Source organism: Calidris pugnax, unplaced genomic scaffold (genome assembly GCF_001431845.1).
Source record: "Calidris pugnax isolate Ruff unplaced genomic scaffold, ASM143184v1 scaffold39, whole genome shotgun sequence".
In the NCBI taxonomy this organism is placed as follows: Eukaryota; Metazoa; Chordata; class Aves; order Charadriiformes; family Scolopacidae; genus Calidris; species Calidris pugnax.
The window spans coordinates 959,596-986,369 of NW_015090828.1; the positions used below are offsets into that span (position 1 = coordinate 959,596).

General features: G+C 38.0%; 1 protein-coding gene across 1 annotated transcript in view; it reads left to right on the forward strand.

Annotated features, from left to right (window-relative positions):
• SH2D4B (SH2 domain containing 4B) overlaps positions 1 to 26,092 on the forward strand; it is a 64,074-nt gene extending 37,982 nt beyond the window's left edge. The window contains exons 8-9 of the mRNA XM_014940401.1: positions 21,670 to 21,890; positions 25,568 to 26,092. Coding sequence (XP_014795887.1) covers positions 21,670 to 21,890; positions 25,568 to 25,660 — 314 coding nt within the window. The 3' untranslated portion in view covers positions 25,661 to 26,092. The remainder of the gene's footprint in view (positions 1 to 21,669; positions 21,891 to 25,567) is intronic.
• The last annotated feature ends 682 nt before the right edge of the window (positions 26,093 to 26,774 follow it).

Consider the following 26,774-nt stretch of genomic DNA (forward strand, 5'->3'; position numbering starts at 1 on the left):
TAACTTACAAGGGCATCCTAATGATGTATCGAGATGTATGAAACTTTGTTGTAAATCTGAATTCAGAACATGCTTTGCCAGGACCTCAGCTGCTGGTACACTTCAAAAGGTGGGACGAAATTTGGTGTTTATGATGAGGAGGTCTTTGTCTCAAAAGGGCTAGAGAGGAAGACGCGCATTGTTTTGGCCAAGTTTAGCTTTGACCTGGAATTTTCTTTTCAAACCTCTGTGTGACCCATGCCAGGTAAAGGGAAATTTACCAGCCTTCCCTATATGTTGAAGAGTTTGCCAAACTCTTTCACAAACAGTAGCAAATTGTAGTTTCCTGTTTACTACAGGCATAAGACATGGGGAATAATATTCAATATGGCAACAAAACTAGAGGCCTCTTACTCCCATAAGTATTTAACAGAAGGATGCTGGTGGCCAAAACAGATGATATTTCTGTTTGTTTGCTCTGCCTTTCATTTGTCCTTTAACTGTTCTTTTGCCTTTTTTTTTTTCCCGTTCCCACTGCTTTGCCAGCTGTTATTTTTGATATTTTTCATATTTTTTTAACTTCAGATGTTAGACTTTTTGCTCTCACATACTCTGTTCTGCACTGGGTCATTTTCCATCCAGAACATAGGAGGGGGTTGCTGTTTGCAGAGGGGGCTGATCTCTAAATATTTCCCCAGCTTTAGTTGAGACCAGCGTTTTATGATTGTTGATGTTATTTATTCACGATATAAAAGGGATCTTTCAGAGGCTCAGTGAGTATAACACGGTATGACAAAATGAGGAATTTATTCATTGCCTGTCTGTGTGCATGTTGGCTGAGCATCTACTGTAGCACTATCAGATCTCTACTTGCCTTCGGGTTGAAAGGAAAGTTCGGAGGCTGATATCACAGATCTGGAAACATGAGGTACTTGCCCTAAAGGTTCTACCTTTAAAATGTAATTGCAGTAGCACGGTTCCTTTTGTGGAGAACATTTTATCAAGGGAAGTCAGGGTGGCAGCGCAGGTTACTGGCTGAGGGAGTGGAAAGCTGTGAAGAAGCTGATCAGAGCAAGTTGAAGGACGGGTAGAAAAATGCTGAGAGAAGCAGCAGCTGAGTAATCCCTGAGGTCAGGGAGCCAGGGAAGACCATTTTCAATTTAACAGGATGACGTTGCAAATGTTTATAGATCAAGGTTTAATTTCGGATGGCTAATATTGTTTTCAGGTAGAAACTTGTTTTAAAGAGGAAAACCTAGCAGACCTAAATGGTTTTGCAAATCAGATGCTCTCAGTAAAGGATTCAAGACTTAACATTTCTGATAGTCTACTAATTTTGAGTCCTTGAACAGCAGGAGCAGAACTGCGTATATTGGTGTAGCTGAACTGTGGGAAATATAGCTTATAAAATAAAGCTTGTATTATAGTATTTTCTAAGGGACACAGAAAAGGCAGTAGTTTCGTTTGAAAAACATCTAATAGCGAATACAGTTTGCTGCTTTGAATGTAAAAGCAGATTTTTTCTTCTGCTCTTGAAGAAGAACCTTCCAGTCATTCAATGAATGCATATTAGGAAGATGTAAAGTAAGTGTTGTGTAAATCAGCAGAAGTACAGCCTTCTTGACATTAATGATCTATTTGCTATTTCACTGTTTTATTCTTATCTAGCTTTTACTTCTGTTTGAGAAAAGGAGAGAATCTATCTGTGCACTAAGTAAACTCAGTCTCAGGGCTCTGGGATTTTTTTTTCCCTTTTAGAATTGTTGTTGATGGGTTATCTTGTTGGGAAAAAGATACCAGATCTTATTAAAAATCTCCTGAATTCACTGAGAGCTTTTCCACTGTCTTTCACAGGGCTTGAAAGATGCGTCCAAAAAACAGCTATGTGCAAAGCTTGGTATCTAAAACATCCTGTGACTGTGAAACATCTGGAATGGAATCAGAGAATCCTGACTCAAATGATTAAAACAGTTAAAATAAAAGTTGTCTATTACAATGTACCTGTTATCTTGCACACATTTGCAGGACAGCTCTGGGGTCTCTCATTTGTGCAAGTAAATGAAGAAGGGGAGGTGTGAGATTAATAAGGAGTTACAGAATTTATTTTGAACAATTCTGTGGATAAGATTGAAAAAAGACTTTTGAGATTATAGATTTAGAAGTGACTGTATCTTACTCTCTTTATCGAAACGGTAGATTTCTCTGTTTTCTACTGTGCCAGCCTGTTCTCAAAGAGAGAGGGCTGACGCAGTCGTGATCAGCAGTTTGAATATCTGTGGACTCCGTGGCTTGTGGCTGCTGCAGGGATGCACCCAAGTTGACACAGGCTGATAGTTATTGCTACTTCATTGATTTTACGTAAAAAAAGTCACAGTCATGTAGTATTAACTGTCATTCCTAATCTGTGTGGATTTCTCCAAAAATGTTGTTAGGAGTGAATGTTACTTTTGCTGGAAATCTTGGCAGGAAGAACAGAAATGGAACAAGTTTGAACACCAAATTACGCTCTCCTCACATAACCCTACATTAGAAAATGGGTTGAGGTATAATGTTAGGTCTGAGTGGGGAGGCGTGCACTGCTGTCACCCCTGTTGTCCCTGTTCTGTGGTTAAACCAGGCATGCTATTTGCCAAGGCTGCTTAGTCCTGTGCTTTTCATCACTGCTGAATTCAGACCCAGAGATGAATGATATTCACATCCCAGTGGTTACGCAGGATGAATGAGAGCCCTCTGTTGTGTTATAGAAAGGGTTTGCTGAACACTGAATGAGACAAGTCAGGCTGGAAACTCTGTGTCTAGCATTTGCAGGACTGATGATAGGCTCACTGTTTCTGTACCATGGCCTTTAAATAGTAATAATACTGTAATTTTACTTTACTTTGAAATAATTATAAAGCAATAATGTTTATAACCTACACATACCGGTTCTATTGGTGCACTATACAACAACCAGTTTGTCTTTGAAGTTTTATATATATTCTCAATATGGGTTGATTTACACATAGTTGTTAGAACCATGATAAATCTGTTCACTGTGAGATGGAACACTGTTTTTTATATTTTCAGCACATATTCCTATCAAACATCTACTAGATGTTCTAATCGTGTTTTTTTCAAAGACAGTACAGTATTGGGAGTTAAGTGTCTAGATCCTGTGACAGATTCTGGTACTTGATTGTGGATGTGGAGGAAATGGCCTCAAGTTGTGCTGGGGGGGTTCAGATTGGATATTAGGAAAAATTTTTACACTGAACGGGTTACACTGAAGGGGTTATTAAGACTTGGAATGGGCTGCCCTGGGAAGGGATTGAGGCACCATCCCTGGAGGTATTTAAAAGACAGGTTGACATGGTGCTTAGTGACATGGTTTAGTGATGGTTTTTTATCAGTTAGGTTGATGGTTGGGTAGATGATCTTAAAGGTTCCTTCCAACCTGGACAATTCTATGATTCTATGTCTAAAGTCAAGACAGACACATAACATACAACAAAACCCAAATACTTCATCAGCTCTAATTTAGTTCTCAGCTTCTTCCTTAAGAAATGAGAGGTGTTTTGCTGTTTTCTGAGAAAGAAGGTGATCCTTCATATACTAAGTCATTCCACTTAGGTCATAATGATTGTTTCGGTCTGTTAGTTCTTTTGAAGGCTTTGGAATTGTTTTTCTAGTGCCATTACAGTTCCAAAGTGTCTACACAGACAGGTTATTAGCAAACAAAATAAATGTTTTAGACTCATGGCTCCCCTTGGAAGAGAGCAAAGTATCAAAGTGAGGTAATGTGAGCTGTAACATGCCACAAGGAGAAAGGAAGCACAAAAGAACAGCAGGGAAATTGTAGAATGAGGCAATTGAATAATTAATGTAAATAGGCTAATTGCTAGTGTGGGGAATGAGCTTTCTTATTCTTTTACAATACATTGTCCTTCTTGACTGCTTTTTAACTGGAAGCTATAATCTCAGGATTAGGCGTGTTCTAAAGATAGAAGGCAGCAATTTTTCTGAGCAGGTATTGCAGACACTAAGAATAAGAAATGATAAAGAGCATTTGACCACAAAGGGAAAACACGTTTGAGGTCTTAAGGGTTTCATGGATACAAACGGTCAGGTGCAGTGTCCATACAGTGCACTGCTAGTCAAAGATTTAAACAAAGCCAACAAAACAAGTCCTTTCAATTCCAGTTAGTGCCAGACAATTCTTTGTATTTGTGAAGAATATGCACCAGCTTTTTCATAGAGTTTACTTCCAGGTGAATTTACTAATCTCTTAATGAAAAAATATTTTGTTATTGAAAATCAAATTGCTTTACCTTCTGAAGACTTCTTGTGCCCTTTATTTGAAACACTTTCGGATTTTCTTCTCTATGTGCTACTATTGGAGCATGACAGAGTGAGCAATTGCGATTTCACGTAGTGAGCCATCAGTAACAAATTTACCTGTAATTTTACATTACAGTTCTATGTTCCATCTCCTTATTGAACTGGAGTGTGTGTGAGGCTATTTCTCTGTTACTGCAGCTCCTTCAGTCAGGCTTTCTCTATCACATTACATAAAACAAAAAAGAAGAGGTGTTCCTGAATGGAAAGCTCTGCTGTTAGCATTTGGAAAAGAAGAATAGTTTATAAAAACCAAGTGATATAAGAGCATGAGTTATTTGGAACAAAACTTCTATCAAGACTTAAAACTGACCCATATTAAAGAAACGAAGGAAGGTTAGAGTCAAGTAAAAGGCTCTGACAGCTACAAAATTTGTTTATGCTTAGTCTGGAAGAAATTATACTCTTTATGGTGACCAAGGTGAACACAGAATGCCTTGTTCATCTGTCCAGTTCCCTTTTACATATATTGTAGTCTGCTCCTTACAGGCTGGATCATGGATTCTCCTTTCAGTGTCGATTGTGTATGTGTTAATTGGTTGGTTAGTTAGTTTGTCTATGCACAAGGTGCACTTAGGTGTCAGTTGCTACCAGCACACGACATTCAATTCCTATTGCATATCTTTAAATGCTATATCTGGATGTTTCCTCATCACCCCCTCGAGCGTACCACAGGTGTCCTGTGTAGAACCTCGTTAGTCCTGTACGAATTGCTGATATCCTGCCTATTGTTAGTCCATATCTAACTGTTTATCAGCTGTGCCTCCAGCTCTTGTTCCTTTGCCTACACACTTAAAATATGCTTTCTATTTTACAGGCTTCCATATATTTTCTTCAGCTTATGCTAGACTAAGTCATATTTATTATTTTACCTGCAGTATGTTCTCTTTAAAGCACAGCAAATACTCGCAGACCCAAGGTCAGAAAATGTTACTGGTTTCCCAGCAGATGGCCTTCTTACAGTCCTCCTGTCTTGCTATGCAAAGTATTGAAACCGCAGTCCTATTGATCCAGCCTCAAGGCAAAAGGAAGATTACAAGTTACTGGTTCAACAGCTCCTTTGAACCAATGCTGTTTTCCTGCCACGCAGACACAACTCTCCCAAGCAGGGTATGAGCAGCTGTGGTGTGTTGTCACGCAGGGGGGAAAGGCACATGACTCTGCAAAATTATGTTTGGTTTAGCTTAACTCCAGTTCACCCAGTTAGGAGCAGATTATGACGCTTAAACTGCTTTCACCACAGGAGATAAACAGTAGGAGATGATAGGAAAACAAAGGGAGGAGATTTCTGGGACTCTGTAGGTGACTAATCTGTATGTGCAACTTCACCCTGTGATGCTGGCACGGAGGCAGGATGAGGTGGTGTGAGGGAAATGCATTTGCCCTTCCCCTCCAAAAGTTAAGGGAGTGACAGCTCCCCTTCTTCCCTCTTGGATTTCAGGAGGGGCAGTTCTCCCTTCTTCTCCTGGCCTTTCACGAATGGGACTGTCAAATCACAAATTTATGAATCTTTTAAAGAGGCAAAACTCGAAAAGAGCTGTGTAGGTTAGCGTGCTGATTGATGTGGCTCTGACTGGATCACACGGTACCTTCTCTATTCAAGATTAGTATCTGTAACATAATACACAACAGTTCTTAATCCGTGACAGGGAGGACTCCGATCTAAATTGTATATAATTCCATGGAATATTCTGCCACTGCTGCTACCACTGCTTCTCACGATTAAACACAGCATGGATCTTTCATGAGGGCATGTGGCTACTGTAAATCCATTCCAGTACGCTTGACAAAAGTAATCTTTTGTACTTGGAGTGAGCTGGAAATATTTATAGATATTTCCATCGAAGGTACGAGACAGTAATAGTTTATTAGTCATGGGACAGAGCTCCTCCTGTTTTCTCTCTTAACCGTGTTCCTGTTTACAGGGTGGGGATGGAAGCCTTGAGAGCTACATGGTGGTAGCAGCAAATGATTCTGCACAATTGCTGTATGTGTGCACCTCCTCTTACTATGTAAACTGGAGCAGTTCCATTGATGAAATCTAGCATAAATAAAGACTCTTAATTCCAGACTTCATATTAGAAATTAAGTAAAGCATTCTGTTTGTAACTTTTTCAGAACTTCAGATGAAGTTGGTCCCTCCATTGAAGCCATTTCTGCTTAGTGAATAGTGGCTTCCAACACCTAATTCAGATTATCCTGTTGTGAGTTTGAGCCCAGCTGCCAGCTCCCTTACTTCAGTTCCAGCAGTGGTAGGAAATGAGGCTGTTCTGTGGCTGGTTTTTAGTGCCTTAACTGAGAACTGGGTCAAACCCCAGAGGATGTCCAGAACTGGATCATTGTAAGAGCTGCACGTGGTTATTACACTGCTGCTCATTAGGCATGAAGTTTTTACTATCCCAGTGTTATTCTCATTTGACTTTCAACAGTGCTTCAGTGTCTGGTTCACTTTATTGAGTGATTAAAGGTAACTTTTTCCCATGAGGAACAAGACACTAAATCAATATGCAAGAATGTTGCAAGCAGCTAGAAAACACTACAAAGTTAGCTTAAAGTTCCCAAATCTAGCCAAACGTGTGAGAAGAAAAATTAATAATCGATATTGTCCCTAGATTTATTTTTCTTTGAGCTGGATAAAGAAGTACAGTTTCTTAAGTACTTAGAGAAAATGCCACAATCAAACTGTTTTGTAGAAATCTATCGGAACTGCTATTTTAATTTGAATATGGGAAAATACTCCAGATAGAACATGATTTAAATTTGTGTACCTTTTAGCAATTAAAGTTCTAATGATTACATGATTGAAAAACATGTAGAAAGATTTCTTCTAAGCCCCGTGATGTAATCTGGAAGATTTTCACAGAAGGAAATAGATTTCAGATTTGACTGCTAACGTACTAAAAAATACAAGCATTCCTAAACTGTACACAAATGGAATTCAAAGCAAAAACATTTTCCTTCACCTCGGAAAAAAGCACAAAAAGCAAAGAACACAGTGTATTTTCTGCTTAGTTATCTATTGTAACAACAACTGTAAAATTTGAATTCCAGGGTTTTTCCAGGTGATTTTTGTTTTACTACTCCTATTGAGTGAGCTCTGCTGACACAGTGATTTACTGTTATGGATGTCATTTAGGTTTATGGAAAATGTATCATGACAGCTTCTTCATTATAGCGTTCTAGGTAAAGTGTAAGATATATGTGCTTTTGAAGACCATCATGGGCACATGCGTACATTTGTGTGCATGTAAAGTTTTTCATACTTTTTGGATCTATTGATTTGATTATAAAAAGGAGTAGAGTTGATTGGTAATTTTTGAGCAGGGAATGTATTTTTCTTAATAACCAAGGTTTGTTTTCTTTTATTTATTTAAAAAGAAATTGAGAATGCATTCAACTGCTTTTCTTCTGCATAATTCACAATCGAGAACATTACCATTAAAACCTCCTGAAAACTTTTTATACCTTACACTCACAAATTGTAGTGGTGATTGCAGAGCCAGTTGTGCTGTATGATTGCCATTATCAGCTGATATCTATTCAGAGTATTCATGGTAGTGAGTCAAATTGGCTATGAACTGTGGGCATAATTTATAACAGTAGTCTAAGTTCCTCCTGAAATTAATAGTTTCATGCCAGGAGCGTACAGCAACCCCCAGCTATGTCGTAAGGTACAAGGAAACATACCATGGGAAGAGAGAAGCTGGAGCTTACTGCACTCTGGTGACGATGCCATTCTGGTCCCTACCTACCTGAATAAGCCTTGGTCTGCCTTTCCAGGGCTGATGTAGAATCGACCCCAGAATCAGAAAGTCGACTCTTGTTGCTTATGGACCTGGAGGTCAAACTAGACGTTTAATGAGTCTTGTTGGATGCAATGAAGAATCAAAATCTAACTTCCATATACTCAGATAAAAAGCAAATTAAAATTAAAACAGCATAAGTACATCAATACAAATCACTATCAATATAAAAAGGCCAGTAAAAAACATTAGTAACTCTAGCAAATTAGCAGCTTGTCAAGGCTGTAATGCGATATTTTGTTTACTGCCATGTAACTCAATTAACTTCTAGACATTTCGGTGTCCGTTCATTGGGCAAATGCTCTTACAGTCAGACAACTAAATTAATGAAGTTGTATTCATAATACATGCCCAGTCTACTGAATGCCAAATCAATATGAACATAAAATAGAGCCTTTTAAACTAGCAATATGCCAGGAGGACTCCCAAAGAAATCTCTGAACATTCCTAATGCTCAAAAACATGATCAACCTAGATATCACCTCTCTGTCATTAATCACTAGACTTAGGAAACCTTGCCCACGCAGCTGTGCATTTTGTATTACACTGTTCAAGATATTTGGTCATAGAAATTTGACATTTGCATTAAACTGACAAAGTGTGGATATATATATGGAGAGACTTGTTCTGTTTACATACAAGCAGATTTTGAATATCTAATAGTTCTCATTCATGTCAAAATCTTGATTCTCTGTTTCACAGTAGTAGTTGTGAAACTTGTTTTGTTTTAGATTGAACTGCAAATTATTTGCCTTTTGGAAAGTAATTTAAGTATTTATTAAATATTTTTTTCTGCTGCAGAGGTGCGTCATATAGAAAAAAATTGGATCCATAGCAGTATCAGTGATACCTGCTAGTCTAAAGCAAATCATTCAGTACATCTCACTTATTTTTTTAAGTTTTATTCTAAATAGGATTAAGGTATATTTCCTTTTTGCTTGAAGCTGTAATCTGTATGTTTGGTCGCTTTACTGCACGCAAATAAAATATGTCAACCCACTAATAAAGACAGTAAGTTCAGTTTTCAAAGCCCAAGTATGAAGTGTTGGGCTTTATCTTAATTCAGCAAAATTGTGAAAAAACTTAAGTATGTATTGAAGGCTTTGTCTTTTAATGAAGAAATTATACTGGTTTTATATGAGACATTGACAAGCTTTATGGCAATGTGAAAAAGAATAGAAGTTTTTTTTTTCCTAGGGATGAGTTTGAGACAGTGGCACTGCTGATTTTCTCTGATTTTTACCATTAATAATTGCAGGCTTTTTATAATTTAGCTCATGGTTAAATGTGCTGGTTTTCCCTTCTTGTTTTTTTGTTTGTTTTTTTTTTTTTTTTTTCTTGGAGACGGTCTGATAAAGGCAGGATTACCCATAAAATGTGGTGATACTGATAGAGCTGCTTTGCTTTTGCTCGTCTTTGTAGTCAATCTCTGCATCATGCAGCCTCCAGTGCAATTAACTCATGATTTAAGAGTCATCTTTATGTTCATTTTGCTACTTCTCACTTGGCTTGATGAAATTTGCCAGTAGCTTCCTATTATCTAAGTAATTTGTTCCTTGTCTTCATTTAGTAAATCCAGTGGCTGTTTCATAGGTGTTTACAGCTGTGGCAATAGCGGCACAGGAAAACTGCACTAGGACTTAATGTTGGTGTTTTACTTATTCCTTTTGATATGAAATCATAGCATATTACAATTCTCAGTAATTTATTACTGTTATTACTAGAAAGCTTTTCGGCAGCTGGTTGTCTCAGTCCAGTCTGTGTGGACAAGGGCCTGATTTTTAAATTTCTCTGTATTTTCTGTACTCAATTACATGATGGAAAAATGGGTATAATGGATCACAAAACCGCCCCAGAATAAATGACTGCACAACATACAAGGCAAAAGCAAATCAGGCCCTAACTGTTCTGCCAGAGTTTATGTTGATTTATTATATCATTTATTCAGTATAATATCATAGTCACTGCCTAGACATTAAGAATTTCATGGGCATTGAAGTAAATCCCCTGTTTTCCTCTAGAAGTGGTATATTTATGATAGAGCATGCAAATTATGGGGTAACCGCAGTGGACTTTTTAAATGAACATGCATTATTGCTCTCTGATCTGTATATCCTTAAAAGTGGCCATGTTTTTATAAGAGGGGCTGGTAGCACAAAGGATCCCAGTCTGCATTTGCAAACATAAATGATTAGTTTGCCTAAGAATCCGTGTATTCACAATTTGGAAGTGTCAAAAATTATTTGCATATCAATACTTTAAGTGAAACCATATATAATTGGTTTTAGCATATAGTATTTTTCTTTTGTCAAAATTATTTGAGGACAGAAAGAAGCATCTTAAGAGACATCAATATATTAAAATGTGTAGCACAGAAGCAGAACCTGGTGCTAAAATAAATACATTGTATATTATTTAACATTTAATTTTTTTAAATAGTGCTTATTTTTTAAAGTAGTCCACACTCCAGTCAGTAATGCTTATTTTGGAGCTAGTCAAATATTCATGCTGTTGTAAAGGATTGCATATTTTGTCCTTCTAGGTAGAAGTTTAGTGCTTGACTTGCATTTCTTGTTGAGATTAAACACCTGTTGATTTGCAAGTACAAGTATTTCTTCCAGCACTGGTTTTCAAAGAAAATCTTGGTGGTTAAATGTATATATGTAGTTCAGCGAAGGGAGCAGTGGAAAGCTGATAAAAATCCAGTTTGTGCCAAAACTGCAAAAACCATTTGGAGAAAGATGAAAACAGTAAAATGAAATGACAGAAATTCTACTATGCAACTTAATTACTCTGGAGATGTTCTCTCACATCTTCAGACAAAGCCTAATGAGGAAAAGACATTCTTTTTCCTCAGATAATAACACCCTGCTAACAACAGGGCACAAATGTTTTAGGTTACTTGTTTTCACACTTGAAAAAAGAGCTACGGATTGAAGCCTGACTTTGGTGGTTTGTTTCACATATTTCTCTGACCATATCAAGAAATAATTTTGTGGAATATTCACTCCTCTTAATTAATCTGATTTAGGATATCCTGGACTTATGTTCAGTGCTGAGTGCTTTGTTGTTAGTGGATTATTTTTGTGGTGAGCCTCCAGTTCTGGAAATACTATGAAAGTATTTGAAACCATTTTGTGAGTTTGAAACAAAACCCTTTCCTTTTGAATGGGAAACTTTTGCTTTGAAATTTTGGCTAATTTATAATTTTGAAAGACAAAAGTCTTGAGAGGCTTGAGAGATGGGCCTGTGTGAACCTCATGAAGTTCAGCCAGGCCAAGTGCAAGGACCTGTAGCTGGGTCATGGCAATCCCAAGCACAAATACAGGTTGGACGGAGAATGGACAGGCTACAAAAAGAGACTACCTTTAACTAATTCTTCTACTTTGCCTTTTTACAGAGATCTAAAGCAAACAAAAATGTCACTGTAGGCTTTGCTTTATTTTGTGCAATTGGGTTGGTAAAAGCTCAGTCTTCCATGTTTTTTCATGTCCATGCTGCCCTCTGAAGTATTTAGGAGGAACAAGGACTTACGATGGCTGGAGTTATAAGAACATAAATAGATGCGAGGAGGGCTCTTGCTCTTTCATCCTCTCCTATCACAGGTCAGCTTTCTCATCTTTTTCCTTGACTTAGGTCACATTTGCCTAGCAGAAGATTTTCTCACTCATTTTCAAATTTAGCAAAATTTGAGGATTTAAATAAGAAGTAACAAGGTGAGTAATGTAAACAACTGAAGTGGTTAAGAAGTGCTTGCAAATGATGCTCATAAACTAGAATTTCCCTTTCTTTTTTCTCTGTTACTTGCAAGACTAAGACTGAACGAATGCAAATATTTTTCTTCCTGGCAAAAAGGTGGTGAATACTGGCCACTAACTTTCTAAAAAACTGCCATGCTTTTCAATTTTCACACAAAACACAATATCAGTGACTATTGTACCAGAACAGATGTGTCTCTCTTTGCTTGGCTGGGATCACAACTTAAATCAGTTTTTTTGCTCTACAGCGTTTTTGTGTAACACCACTGTACTATTTCTAGCCCTGTCAGGCTGCTCTAGTGAGGTATTTCTATGTGCTTTACTGATTAAGCAAATTTAAATGTTTCAGAAGATACAGTAAAGTCTTAATATCTACTTTGCATGTGTCACTTCACTCACCTATCACGAAAGTTTATTGACAGTCTGTACAGTTGGCTATGTTTTTCACACATAATAGAAATAAAAATTCCATCCCATCTGTATTGTAAGGAGGTGAATGCATCCTACAGGAGTAATATTTGTAACAAAGTTCCCCATTTGGACAAATGTGCTGATATTTTCTCAAAGCACGTTTGTTTCTTATTTGGAGTTTGCAGACATCCTCATGAATTAACTTATTTTCCATGCTATTTGCAGGAAATGTCAATTATTTAAACAGCATCTAAGATGCTTATATAGGCCTGGAATTATGTACTGATTTATTTATTTATTCATTTAATAAAACCCCACTTCCTAATTTCCCAATCATCCTATCAATTAAGGAAAAAACCCATCATTGTCAAGAATATTTGTAGTGTTTATGTAAGGCATCCTCTTTAGATGCTTGAATCTCCTTGTTGTTGATCTCTCATTAACTTTACTAGATCATAGAGGCTTCCAACTGTAGTCAGTGGAAATAATGCAAAAATAAATATTCTTGCCCCTAAATTTCTATCAATTTACTGATCATACATGGTAAACTACACACATAGAATGTAGTTTGAGAAACTACTGAAAACAGAATGGTTAACTGTTCCACTTTTTAAAATGAGTTTCTTTTCAGAAGCTGTTCAGATGAGTAGAGAGAACTCACAAAACTTAAATGGTGATAGCAGAGGTTTAATGCAGAGTTTTCAGGTCAGAAGAGCCCATCTCTAAGGAAAAAAATAATAATCAAGAATATATATGAGATAAAGCGTTAAAGGTCTTTTGTGCTGTCTTTCCTCCTCTGATAGATGACAATTAATAATGTACAAAGAGAAGAGAGTGTTTGAAATCTTTGTTTTCCTCCTGGCTAATGCGTTCTATAGGCTGGTCTGAAAGGAAGGAAGGAGAGAAACCAAGGCTGTGCTTAGAGGAGACATTAAGGGAAAAATTTATAGCTCTATTATACCAGTGGTGTATTCAGGCAAGTAATGCAAACGCCTATCTTTTATGCGCTGCACTGCTTGTTAGTGAGTATGGTGTAAATATTTTGACAGTGAGTATAAAGGGTTTTTACAGTATTTGATAGTTTGGATATAGAATGAACTTTAAAGGAGACAATTAAGGGGTATATTTTCTGCAGAGTGCATAGGGAATTAACTGTGAGCCACACTGGAAACAATGGATGTAGCACATCTGATTTTCTGTAAACCTGAAGAAAAATACCCATTATAACTGCATTACTCATTTAGATAGGATTTTCAAAGATTCCCAGGAGAGTAAGGCACCCGTTCCCTTCAGAATTTCAGTAGGTTTTTAATTGCTTTAAGGAACGTCAGCCTTAGGAAATTGAGAAGGCTTCTGAGGTCTGAGTTTTCTTATTCTAAGAACTGCTTTATCCTGACAGAACAGAAAGATTAATAATATTTAAAAAAAAAAAATAGAAAAAAAAGAAAATAAAAACCTCAACAAACCAGGTCTCTATATTTTAACGTATGATACTTTTTCCTTGGTGAATTTCTCCTGTGTATAGACGCTCAAGCTAGTCCTATGCACCACATAAGTCCTGAAGGAGAGCTTGTTTAGGGCATGGTGCATGATCAGTATGCCTCCTCCTTGCCTGAAGGGAACTCTTGCCATCATCCTCTGGACCTTGACTTTTTATACACGTCTGTACATAGCCCAGAGCATACTTTCCATACTGCACAAGGCCCACTGGGGAGGCAGCCAAGATTCACTGATGTGTTGTTTCCCAATTCTGTGTGTATTTTAAACGTACCAGGATGGTTCCAAAGGAGAGGGATGGTGAAGAATGGGTAATGGGTCTCTGCTCACCTTTCAACAGCACAGATGTATCTCTATCTTAGGTATCCTACTGTGTGCGTTGCTCCTGAGCTTGTGCAGAAGAAAAGGTGGTGAATGTGGAACAAAGGAAGGTTTTTCCAGAGGCTCACTGACCAGTGTCACTTCACTTTGCCTGTGTAGCTCAGAGACCAGCCCCGTACTGACCACTGAGTACTCGCGTGACCTGTGACACGGCCAGGGGATTTCAAATGTGCATTTTCCCTGCTGATTTCTCAATGCATTCCAGCTTTGCATCCCGTTGCAGTTCTGTGCAGACAGGAAGGTTTTAGTTTATTTACTCTTGGTTCAGGTTTTGCTTTTTGTGACCTATTGCACATTTTTTCTCTATTATCAGCACGGAGACCTACAACGCCTTACTTAGTAACATTTATGGATACTGTGCTATTTAGTAGAATTTAAATGAGGTTACCGACATGCAGCACACCATGCAATAGCTGCATTCTCACCAGCTGTAAGGAGGAAAAGCATTTCATAGGAACTCAGCACCCCTTGGCCCTTGGGCTCTTGCCATGACATTTGTGGCCAGGTTTTGAAAAAAAACCAACCACAGTCATTGTGCTGTTTTGTTGTTTGTTAGGTTGTTTGTTTTTTTTAATGGCCATTTATTTTGATGCCTAAATGGGAACAGAACCCTTTTGAAGATCTAGTCCCAAGTGAGTTTATCCTGCATTAACAGCAGATGGTGAATAGCTTCAACAGCTTTGTTTCTATTACCAGCCGTCTTTGATTTACTCCCTTGCTTTGCTTTTCAGTCTTTATTGCTTCTATTCTGAAATAGCAGAGGCAGAGCTTTTGTTATGTCTCAGCCATAGCTTTTCTCACACAATACTATTGATCTCTTCTTGCACTATTTGGTTTCTTTCACTATCCAAAAAAAGTACTGTGACTAAAAGGAAGGAGGAGAGGATGAAACCTTTTTGACTGCTGCAAATATTTGTGCATGTATTTAATTGTGTGTGCTGCAGAGAAATGACAAGCATGACCTAGATATGCACATTTTCCTTTGGCTATTTCAGCTGCAGATCAATCCATAAACGTGTTTAAATTGTACGTGACATCAGTAGTCTCAAGGATACCATAAAGAATTCATTCTGGACGTCATAGTTTTGTAGATTAATTGCGTCCTTCCCAACAAACATCTGTAAGTATGTTCTGTCAGCTTAAGAGTCCACATATAGACTTGCATCTGTGGGAGAGAATTGAAAAAGTCAACCTGAGGAAACTATTGCTTTGAGTGATGTAGCAACTGCTTTTCCTGAAGAGCATAAACTATATCTGCTCTAGTTCTTGCACTGCAGGGAGCAATCACTTCACCTTCCCTGCTTTTATGCTTTTGATCTTTCTGAGTAGTTGAAGGAGCTGGATTTTTCACCTTCTCCTAGAGAAGAGCTGGTTGCTAGTGTCGTATATTCGAACATTTCTTTCAAGCCTTTAGTGTCCCACCTTTTTATGGGAACTAAAAAAAATCAGATTTGTTCTAAACTTTAGGTTCTCAGCTTCAGTTTTCATCTTGGCTTGTGTTTGTTCTTCCTATATATCTTCCTTTGTTGTGGCCTCTGAAATCTATGACCCCTTCTCTTAGGTTCGTAGGCCAGAGTTCCTACAAGCTGCTCTTGCACTTCCTGAGAGTGGTTTCTGTTAATGCTGGCAATGCTAACACAGGCGTCAGCTCTTCCCAACCCATACTGGCTGCAGTTGGATTAATCTCTTCTGAATTTCTCTTCACTTTTCTGATGATATCTTTCAAAACCAATTGCCTTGCTTTGTATCTTGATCCCAAGGAGGTTGGGTCTTTACTTCCAACTACATTATTTTTATTATAACGGGCATAAAAACCTATGACGTATTTTCCTCTCCTCAAACCAGAACTTTTCTATTTTGATTAAAAGTACCCAAGACACTAAAATAAAATTTGTTTTCAGGCTTTTATACCTGTTTGTTCTGAAATTTGTTTCAGCATTTTGCAAGGTAAGGTATAATCCAACTTTTGACTCTCAAATTAAGTCTCAGAAGAAATTTATTTGGAAATTTTTGGAAAATGTGGTTATTTATTTCCCTTTGGGAGAACATTTTATTCCAAATGGTATAGATACAGTAGTATGTCTGTCTAGCTCATTTTTTCAGTTCCAAAAAATGGAAGGGTTTGGCTGGTGCTTAGCAAACTGATCCTTCTAACCCTTGTGCCATTTTATCGCTATCTTCAAATTACTGTTTAGATCGGCCTGCATAATTGGACAAATATAGTCCTCTATGTTATTTGGGAGTTATCTGCTAATTCCTCATAATTCCTTGTGTTTACTCATTTATTTATTGTTTACACTTGCTCAAGGTGTAATGTGTCTGTGTGACCTCTAGCATGTGAATTATTCATGTAATGATTCCCAGGAATATTTGTATTCATATGGGCTCTGATCTAATCCCATTGAAAACAAAAGAGATATTGGTATTGGCTTCTCTGTGTTTTGGATCCTGCTCCTAATTTTGATTGGTGACCTAAATCACACACTTCCCTGGTTAGATGTCTTAAGTTGTATAAACAGGATGACTCTTTCCTCTTCATTGATTACCTGTGAATATTCATAATTGTTCAACAAATCAATTTTGCATGAAATAGAAGGCTTTTCATAATGGTCATAAAAGCACTTTGGGCATGAATGCTCTCATTAATATTTATTCATGCCAGTATTTGTGACGCTTTTGCTCTGTGAGTAAAACCTTGTGCACTAGAGTGTTTGAGATCAAGCTAATGAAAAAATATGAAAAGAGAAAACATCAGCTAAGCAAATAGCTTCTATTGCAGAAGGGTAAGTGAACACTCCTGGGCTGTGTTTGTCACTGCTGTCCCTCTAATCTTAGTCAACCTCTTGGCATACATAAAAGCATATATGCATACTAAAAATATATTGATCATTAAAGACCAAATTATCTTTAGATATTGACATTATTATTACCTGTGATACATTACACCATTGGTAGATTACAACAATGGACACGATGTACTTTATTTGTATAATTAAAAAAATAATTCTAGACTTCTAGTATGCAGTCTTGCCTTGTTGGCAAAGTTTTTCAGCTTTTCTACTTTGGATTTGTGCTTGTTATGGCATTCTCTTAGCAAATATTTATGTATTTAATCTCCTGAGTTTCACTCAAGGATGTATGTAGGATAGTGCTGAGAGAAGAGTGGGAAGCTGAAGTGTCATTGCATAATATTTCAGAAGAGCATTTTCTGCTGTGGAGGCTGCTGTAAACTTAGAAGGCAGCATCAAGATTTCTTAGCTGTGCCCACTAAATTCATAAAGGACTCTCCGGTTCCCACGTGAGCTTAATTTACTGTAAATGTTAGGATGTTCTTTTTCCTTTTTGGAAGATTGGTGGCAGTAAAAAGAGCATAATTAGAACAAAAATGTTAAGACTTTCCTATCACCTACAAATTGTCATTACAGGCACTGTATTTAAAAATGAAACTGTTAATTAGGAACATGCCAGTTGATGATAAATGTCCTGTGATTTAAAATAACTGTCTTCCAAAATGTGATTCTCTTGCTAGGAACCCAAAGTGCTAAATGTATAAACATTGCAAAACTAGAATGTTTAAGGTGAACATGTAGATGTACGTAGTGTGATAGATGCATGTAGTGAACTTGGGGGCAGGAGCTAAAACTCAAGTCAGCTGATAGGGTTTCCATGCATTCATGAGGAGTTAGTTACACCTTTGATCCACTCCCAGTCAAAATCCTACTGCTCTTTTGCATATCGTTATAGATGACAGCAGTGTGTATACTCTGAGAGAAATTATTTGGCGTGACAGGTAGAAGATATGAGTTTCAGTGGGGTAGGTGACTGCTGTCCAAACACGCTATTCTGTATTTGGCCGAATGACGAGTTAAAATGGTGATACCGATGATAGATTGATTAATTGTGAGGTATTTATTTAAATTACTGATCTGCAAAGTTGTGCTTGCGTGAAAGGATTACTGCTTTTGACAAAGTGCTGCTTTACACCAAGCAAAGATGTTGCCTCTTTTTCTTTTCTTTTTTTTTTATTTTAAAGAGATTAGCAAGAATTAGAGAGAGGAGAAAATTAGCTTTCAAAGCATCAGTAGTTTCTTTTCCAGACAATATTTCCAATTAATATCCTAACTAGCACAAATAAGAGCATTGGTGATTCTAAACCTCTTACTTAAGCCTTGGGAGACCAAAGTTTCTTGACTTCAGTTCAAACAATTTTAAATGTTCATGTAGGGGTTTCACAGATGTTGTTTGTTTCTCTACAGCTGTCTCAAGAGTGAGCAGTGCCACTCTTTTTCTAGTTGTCTTGAGAACTGTGTAGTGTTTTTTAAAGGATAGAGGGAGACTTTCATTGCTGCAATCACCACCCACTAAAGAATTGAACCAGCGAAAAATAAAATAACTGGAAGGCAGAGAGAGGGAGGAGGTGGTGGGGAAAGATGGTTTCTCATGAGCTGTTAACAGAATCAGGAGAGGAAAAGGGAAGAAAGCAGCTGGCTGATAATTTATTACACCATCAGAAAAGAGAATTAAAACAAAAAGGAACTTGGCCGTGAGCAATGTAGCATTTCTCACCTACTCAATGATATAAAGCACCCAGAACAAAAATAAGGTCTGGCAAAGGAGCATCATGTGGAAGCCTGCAGCGTTTCAGCTCTACTCATGGGAGTTGAGAGCAGGTGAAATGATTGTTTAGCATGAAACTAATTGATGCTAAATTAATTTCATATTATATGCCTGGTAGTGATGGTCATTCGAACCCTAGAAATATCCTAAGAATAATGTTCTCCATATAAAACAAACCCTCTTTTTTTACAACTCTCGTTTTTTCTACAAGCTCTCTATTTTTATAGGTGCTAAATTGTCTGGGCCACCTCATTCCCTAGCAGGGCTGCACAGCATTTCTGACACTGCTTGGAGAAGTGGCAGTTGTAACAGCACCCAGTTCCTATTCCAAACGCTACCAGCATGATTCCAATCTAGAATTACAGTATAAATATTGATTATTGGAATTAATGTAGTATTTGCTGGTGATGGAACTGTTTACCCTTTCCGGTGTCCTTGAGTGCTCTGAGCTTGCTAGTGTGGTTCATCTACATGCATTTCTAGCAGAGATTTGTCAAGGAAGAAGGTATCACAATCACTAATGAAACCTTTCATTGTATATTTAAATTAAGGCAATTTGAGAGAAGGCTGGATATTTGCCTGAACAAACAGTGTGATTTCAGAATCAATTTTTGTGTAATACTTGGCACACGGCACCTGGTATTGGGATCTAGTGATACAGCTTCACATAATATGCTGTATCATATGGATTCTTGTTAGTACTATCTTTTCATTTGAACAGAGTTCAAGAATTTTTAACAATTCACGTTGGAATGCTTCCAGTAAAACTGCTTTTACTTTTGCAAAGTGCAGTAATTGCCACTGTTGGCTGAACAGTTGCATGCTGTTTCTAAACAAATGCATACGTTTGCATGTTTACTGCCTGTTTTGTCTGTCTGGTGTAAAGATGATGTAATATCCTCTGAAAAAGAACTGTACGTTATTCAGCAGAGTATATATGTGTATGTTTGTTCTTAGTACTGAGAATATTTCAGTAGGGACGATTGAATCCTTGTTGTGTTCATCATTGCAACAAGGAAAACTTTTAAAGAAATTCATTGCCTTAAAGTAGACAAAAACTGAAAGGAGGAGGTGCTTTTTTATCTTTCCTAACATCACACAGTGCTTGCTTTTAGAACCTAGATCTCCTCAGTCCCTTCCTATGTCTCCCAGAGGCATTATTTTCCTTGTGGGCATAAATAGAGCATCCCAGACTTTGGTCTTTCAGGTGGGCCCTTCTTTGCATGAATTGGTAGTCTCTGGGCTGTGGTTGTTATTACACTAAAACAATGTGAACTCCATGGAACTCTCACTAGGACATGTGTACAAGTCTACAATGACAAACAGTTCCATTAAATATTACATGTATAGTTTTGAGAAAGTTTAGCTTCACAGAGAGTAACTTTGGAACATGTACATATATTATTTATTGACATTTGTGCCATGTTCACATTCAGGATGGCCTAATTCAACATCTGTTCCTGATTAAAGTGAGCATCTGGTATTTCACAGATAATTATGAGACTTGAGCTTACTGTCCTCTAGGCCTAGCAGACAAATTGGAACCGGGTTCTCTAGGTGGATGGTAAGACCTGGTTCAGTGCTGGGTTCAGTTCTGATCACACCTTTTATGTGAGGTGTGGTTGGAATAGGGCTTATCTGTTATACCCTGTTTGCAAGCAGAAGTACCAGCAACCTCAATGCTGTGTCCTAGGATCAGAAAGAAAAAGAGAGATGAAGATTTTTCAAACACAGAACAACACAATGGGAAAATTCTTGAAAGCTCTGCTCCTGTTAAACTTTTTCCCTTGCTTACTCTGAAATTCTGAATTTGGAATCTTTCTTTTGCCCTGACAACTAAGTTAGTCATCCAGCAAAGGAATGAAGTTGCCTCTAAAACAACTACTTGGTGACCGGGATGTGGGGAGAGAGTTTGTTCTCTCATTGAGTTTGCCCAGAGAGGTAAGTTGGCTCATAGAGAAAATGACCACAGGATGACAGGTATCTACTGCAAGAAGCCCCAGCTAATTTGGTCTTCTCTTGTCCCGGAGCAAGGTGCATAGCTCATTGTTGTTCATTATGAATTGTAAAGATGTGCTTACTTCTGGCCAACAAATACAATAGTCAGTCTTTTGTGCTGGTACTCTGTTTAGTTCATGGTTATGTTTTTTAACTAGAGGAGACTATTGCTTTGATATTAAGCCTGAAAGGTTCCAGAAGGGAGGGCCTGTGATCTTTGTTTCCTGATTTCCTCTGTGACAACGTTCCCTAGAAATGCAAGTTTCTGAACAAGTAATCTAACATACCCATCTCTGTTAGCAGCTCTCTTAGTTGTAGGATTTGATTTCTTTGTGCTCCAATTTATCTATGGATGTGTGTGTGTATAGATGTATAAAACCTTATTTCTCCTGGCACTTGCTTTACATTCCTTCTTTAGTGCCTATAGAACAGTTGTAAGGCAACACAGGAGTACTGCAATGCAATTGCAAATATCAGCAATGTGTTGCAAATTCAAATTGTGGAGCCAAACCATGCTAGTCTGCTGAGTTAGCACCTGTGCAGAATTCACTGGTCTGATAGGCCAGTTGCATTTATGCACTTCCTTCGAAAAAGCAGTGATGGGGAAAAAAGCACTTCTTAATCAGACAATTAAAAAGCATATCCCACCAGACTCCATCGAAGCCATTATAGCTATCCTTCAGAACCAAATAGCATAAATGTAGTCTCCATAGCTCTAACTCCTCCTGTAAACATTTCAATCTTTAGAAGTTGTGGTGTTTTAATTTCACTTCTACTCCGTATTTGTTGCATTGGATTTACTCTGACAGACCTGTTATCTGCATAACCATAGGTCTTTTTTTTCTTGCCAGGTATTATCAGCCGCCAGGAGGCAGAAGAGTTGTTGATGAATAAATCTGAAGGAACATTCCTGGTGCGAGTCAGTGAGAAAATCTGGGGCTACGCATTGTCTTATCGCCAGCAAAGTGGGTTCAAACACTTCCTGGTTGATGCTTCGGGGGATTTCTACAGCTTCTTGGGGGTAGATCCAAACCGACATGCAACACTGACAGATCTTATTGATTTTCACAAGGTAACACTTGCTAGGGAGAGATCAATAGCTGAGTGGAATGGATTAATAATTTAAAGAGGAACCATGTAATTTGAAACCACACTGGAAAGTAAAAGTAACTGTAGTGGGGAAAAGAATATACGTATGTATTCTACAGCAAGCCCAGCTGTAGCATTTGTAGTTTGTGTCTGTTGTTGCAGTCAATCAGAAGGCTTTTCCCCTTCTTTCAAATGATTCAACATGTATTTGTGTCCCCTTCTAAGCAGATTCTTACACAATGCATGCTGTCCTGGGCTAAAAATGGACTAATAAGGGCTGACAGAGCTAATGCTTTTTGATCCTCTTTGCTGTGCAAAATTGGTTTGGAAATACCAATACCTTAGAAAGGTCTGTCAATAAAATGTCACCATTTTTCCACCTTTGATGTGAGGGCTGTAATGTGCAAAAGCAAAGGAGTGGAGCCCTGCAGTGAAGCAGGGAAAATTGGGGGTTATCTTTTAGGGATGTGCTACGGGTCATTCCTTATTATCCAAAACAATCGTACAGGAGTAATTTATTACTTGTCTTTGACTATAGGTGGGATTGAACTCCTGTTTCTTGTTCTCTTTTTTATCCCTTTCTCACTCTTGTCTCAAACTAATTCTATTAATTTTTTCCTCCTCCTTTTCTTCACAGCTTTTAAGTTTTTTTCAGTATTGTCTCACAGACACGAAGCAGAGCTTATTTTCCCTCTAATTTTCCTTCTCTTTTAAATCTTTCTTTTATTTCAGCTAGTTTGCAACATCTCTTCAGTCAAACTTGCCCACTATTTCTTCCAGCTGTAATCCTTACATTTCAGTTGTTATTAGCAGTACAGTAGAAGTCGATTATTTTGGATCTTATTGGCTTAATAAAAAGAAGTTGAGTTTCTCAGAATTTACATTACATGAAGGAACAGAGATTATAAGGTGATATCCTTCATAAAAACATAGATGTTCACTTCCTAAATAAGATTTTTAAGTCCCCAAACAAAAAATAACATTAAAAAATCAAGGGCAGAAAATCCCAAACTGAGTCAGGTTCACTGAAAATGATTAATTTGTTCTGAAAGTGAGACTTTTGGTTGGCATCCTCTCCCTCACCTTCTTTCTCCCAGCTTGGCTACCATCACGTGTGCACACAGAGGTGGCTTTATTTTAAGATCAAATAAAAAGTTAAGACAAATGAGGTTTGCCTTAGTGTCCCCTCACAGATCACTGTGACACTGTATTTCCACAAATTATATTTCCACATGGAAGGATAGTAGGTGTCACATTTGACCAAAAAATACCTCCTCCCTAATTTGATATCTTTTCTCAATGGCCACCTCGGAAGCCAACCACACCACAGCTGCCCCTTCTTCCTCTATTCCAGTTTTTATTGCCGAGCATGACATTATATAGTACGGAATATCCTTTTGGCCAGTTTGGGTCAGGCAGCTGGGCTGTGTCCCTTCCCAACTTCTTGCTTGTCCCCAGCCTACTCACTACCAGCAGGGGCTGGGTGGCAAAAAGAGAAAGCCTTGATACTGTGCAAGCACTGATCAGCAATAGCCATAACGTTAGTCTGTTCTCAACACTGGTTTAGCCACAAATTCAAAACACACCAGGATAGAGACTGCTGTGAAGAAGGTTAACTCCATGCCAGCCAGTCCCAGTACAACTGGAAAGAGTCTGACCAGTGCCTTGTCACGGAAAGGAAAGTGCACATACAGCACCTCGAATGCCGATGACCAGGCATTGGGTGTAAAAGCTCTGGCTAAAGTAGTATCTCCTGTGCACCTGGAGAGGGCCGATGGTGACAACCAATTCCAACCATCTCTGCTCCAGTTATGTTCCTGTATTTTCAGCAGAACTCATCCTAGGCAATCACTGTACAGGAAACAGATCTGTTTACAGACAGCTGTAGGGCACTTGTCAGAAGCAGAATGTCTTTAAGTTCCTGACATTTTTTTAAAAAAAAACCTTTTCTTAGCTTTCCCCTGATAATAGTTGATAGCTCCTCCTGTAGTAAGCCTATCAGAGAAACTGGTTCAACTTTAATTTCACCACACAATTCTCTTTTAACTGTCTAGCTTAATAGCTATATTTAAACTTGTCTCTTTGGCAATCACTTCAGGAGGCATCTTATCCTGTCTCTCCCATCTCTCCCATGCTTTTCTTTGAAGCTTTTCTGCCTGTCCTTTCTGATGAAGTACATTGTCAAGTGTCCCAAAGCTCTCTGGTAACCAACAGTGCAATCTTTATGTAAATGACTGGGCACACTTTCTCTTGCAGCTATTGCTATGTTGTTTGGAAAAGTTGCTGCTTTCTCAGGACTATTTTTGGCAAGAGCATACTCCCCCACCCCAAAAGTTGCATGGACTTCTCTTTGAGGGTCCTTTTCACTTTCAGTCAAAATAAGCAGGGTTGGCATAACTGGAATAACTACTTTTTTAGTTGCTTATATTTGTTCCCCTAAACTTGCTTCGTTATGATCTAAAAAAATTAAGAAGTTGCTTGGGCAACTCAGCTGACGTACAAGGGAATGGTAACCATTAGCTGGAAGAACAAACTTCTCATAGAAGAGGGTGTCAGTGTGCATTTTCTTTTGGTACTATTTGCATTTAAGTACTGTGTGGAAAGCAATAACAACGTATCCAAGAAAATTGCTAAGTCTTTGTATTTATTTCCTCACTAACCTTCTCAAAAGCATTTAAGTAGTAATTTTCTGAACTTATTCTCAGTCTGATGTAGTGATTGGGAAGGAACCACAGCCGGGAGCCTGCGTGTGTTTAGAGGAAATCAGGCACCAAATTTCCATTGAATCTCAATAGAAACTACATTAAGTTTTGAAAATGTTAGGCCCATATATAGATCCATAACTTGGATCTAAACTTTCAGATGAAGGATTGCTATTTTAGTCAATATAATTCTGGATTCTGGTTCATTTTGGTGCACCTATAAATCTTAAACTTGTACAAAAATAAAAATGAAGTATCATTACTCTAGGAGTAACTGCAAAGACCAAATTCCCTACTTTTCCAGTAAGTTTTTTTGTATTCATTTTGGTAATCAATTACTGAAATGACAGACTTGGCATGTGGGTATTTAATTAAGGAGAATAGGTGCTATTTGTAAAGACTGTCTTTACCCTAGCAAGGTTAATATCTTTCACCTCTCTGTCATCAGTCAGAAAGCTGTTACTGTTTGTGTGAGCGCTCAACATGGAGCTCTTGCTCCGCCTGCCTGAGGAAGCTTCTTTCATCCCGGTGATTGTGGAAGTAGCATAGTAGGACTGGCACACGCCTGTCCAATTAACCCTTGAGAACATCCTTTGTAGGCATCTGTAGCTGTTTTTCTTAAGTAGTGTAGCAACGTACAGGTGGTAATAAAGCATTTTTTGTACACCAACTGTTTGATTTTGCTCAAAACATTTTTTGTACACCAACTGTTTGATTTTGCTGTTTGGTACTAGCACAAGTTACTCCTGGCATAATTACGAGATAAACAAAGCATGAAGAAAATGAATAGTTGATAGGTCTTTGCTGGTCTGTACTTATTTTATCAAGCATTTTTTTCATAATTGGTTACCAATTACAGTGGAGTGATGGTCTTTATTGCTATCAGTTGCTTTTCTTAGAAGACAGGGAAAGGCTTAGACATCTATGAGTGATGTTTTAATTGTTTTTTTATTTCTAGGAGGAAATCATCACATCCTCAGGTGGAGAGCTACTACTGGAGCCATGCGGACAGCAGAAGAATCCACCAGACTACAGCCCTTTATTTGAATAACTGATCCAGGACTGACAGGGATGAGTTCTGGATCGCTGTAGTAATAGATAGCTGCAAAAGTAAACACTGAAAAGTAGTTAACAAACTTCCAAAGCCACTGGTCTTGTGGCCAAAAAGTATCCTCATTAGAAGGCCCAAATATTTCTGTTTTGCATCTGAATTATCATCATTATTCATATTGGTAACATTTTAAAGGTGAGAAATTACTGGCAAATTACAAATGAGGACTATTCCCAGAAATGTTTCAAGGGGTTGTGGCCAATTGCACTGAGCGCTAAGTTCCTGTCTTAATTTCCTTAATGTCTGAGATTGAAAATGCAAAGCGCAGCAAGAAGGAACTATTCATAGGGTGTTGTGTGAAGTATCAATATTGGTGAACAGATTCTTTTTTCCAAAGCAAGGTTTGTCAGTTTCTGTTGACAGTCCCATTACTCAGTGGTGCACTTTTGATAACAAGAGAAGCAGTCTTAAAACATTCTTTTGCAGTTTGTGGTTGCTGAAATGGTTAGGTGTAGCTGGAAACTTGCCATTGTGCTTTTGAATTCAGGCCTACAAAGTTCACCACAGCAGAGACAGAATAAGGTCATTCACATTTTATTTACAATTTCAACAAGTCCAACAGCCTTGGGAAGAATTTTACTCCTGCGCTGGAAGTGGTCAGTTTATTCTAAACTAATTTTTCTAAAGAAAGCAGTTTGATTTGCAGCAACAACACCTCTCACTGGCCTTGTCATGTTTTCTGCTTTCTGATGTGCAAGATGCAGACAAGGACAAGATATTTTCCTTAACTGAGCTGTGAGTGAAGGTGGGGGTGGTATATTTATCCATAGAAAAGGTGCAACTAATTACATTATCATCATGCTTTTTCATGTTTAAAGTAGATGCGCACAATGTGTTCTAGATCCATTTGTTATACACACTAAACCTCATGAAAATGGACCTATAACCTAGATCTACAGAGCAGTTATTAATGTTTGGACTATTAAAAAAAATAAATCTCATCACAGTAATTAATTTGCCTTCCTGAAATTTATGTCTTAGCAGTCCTTGCACTCTGGGTGTAGGCACACTGAGTGTATTTCTATATGCTACTGCTTTGGGCAGTCTCTGATTT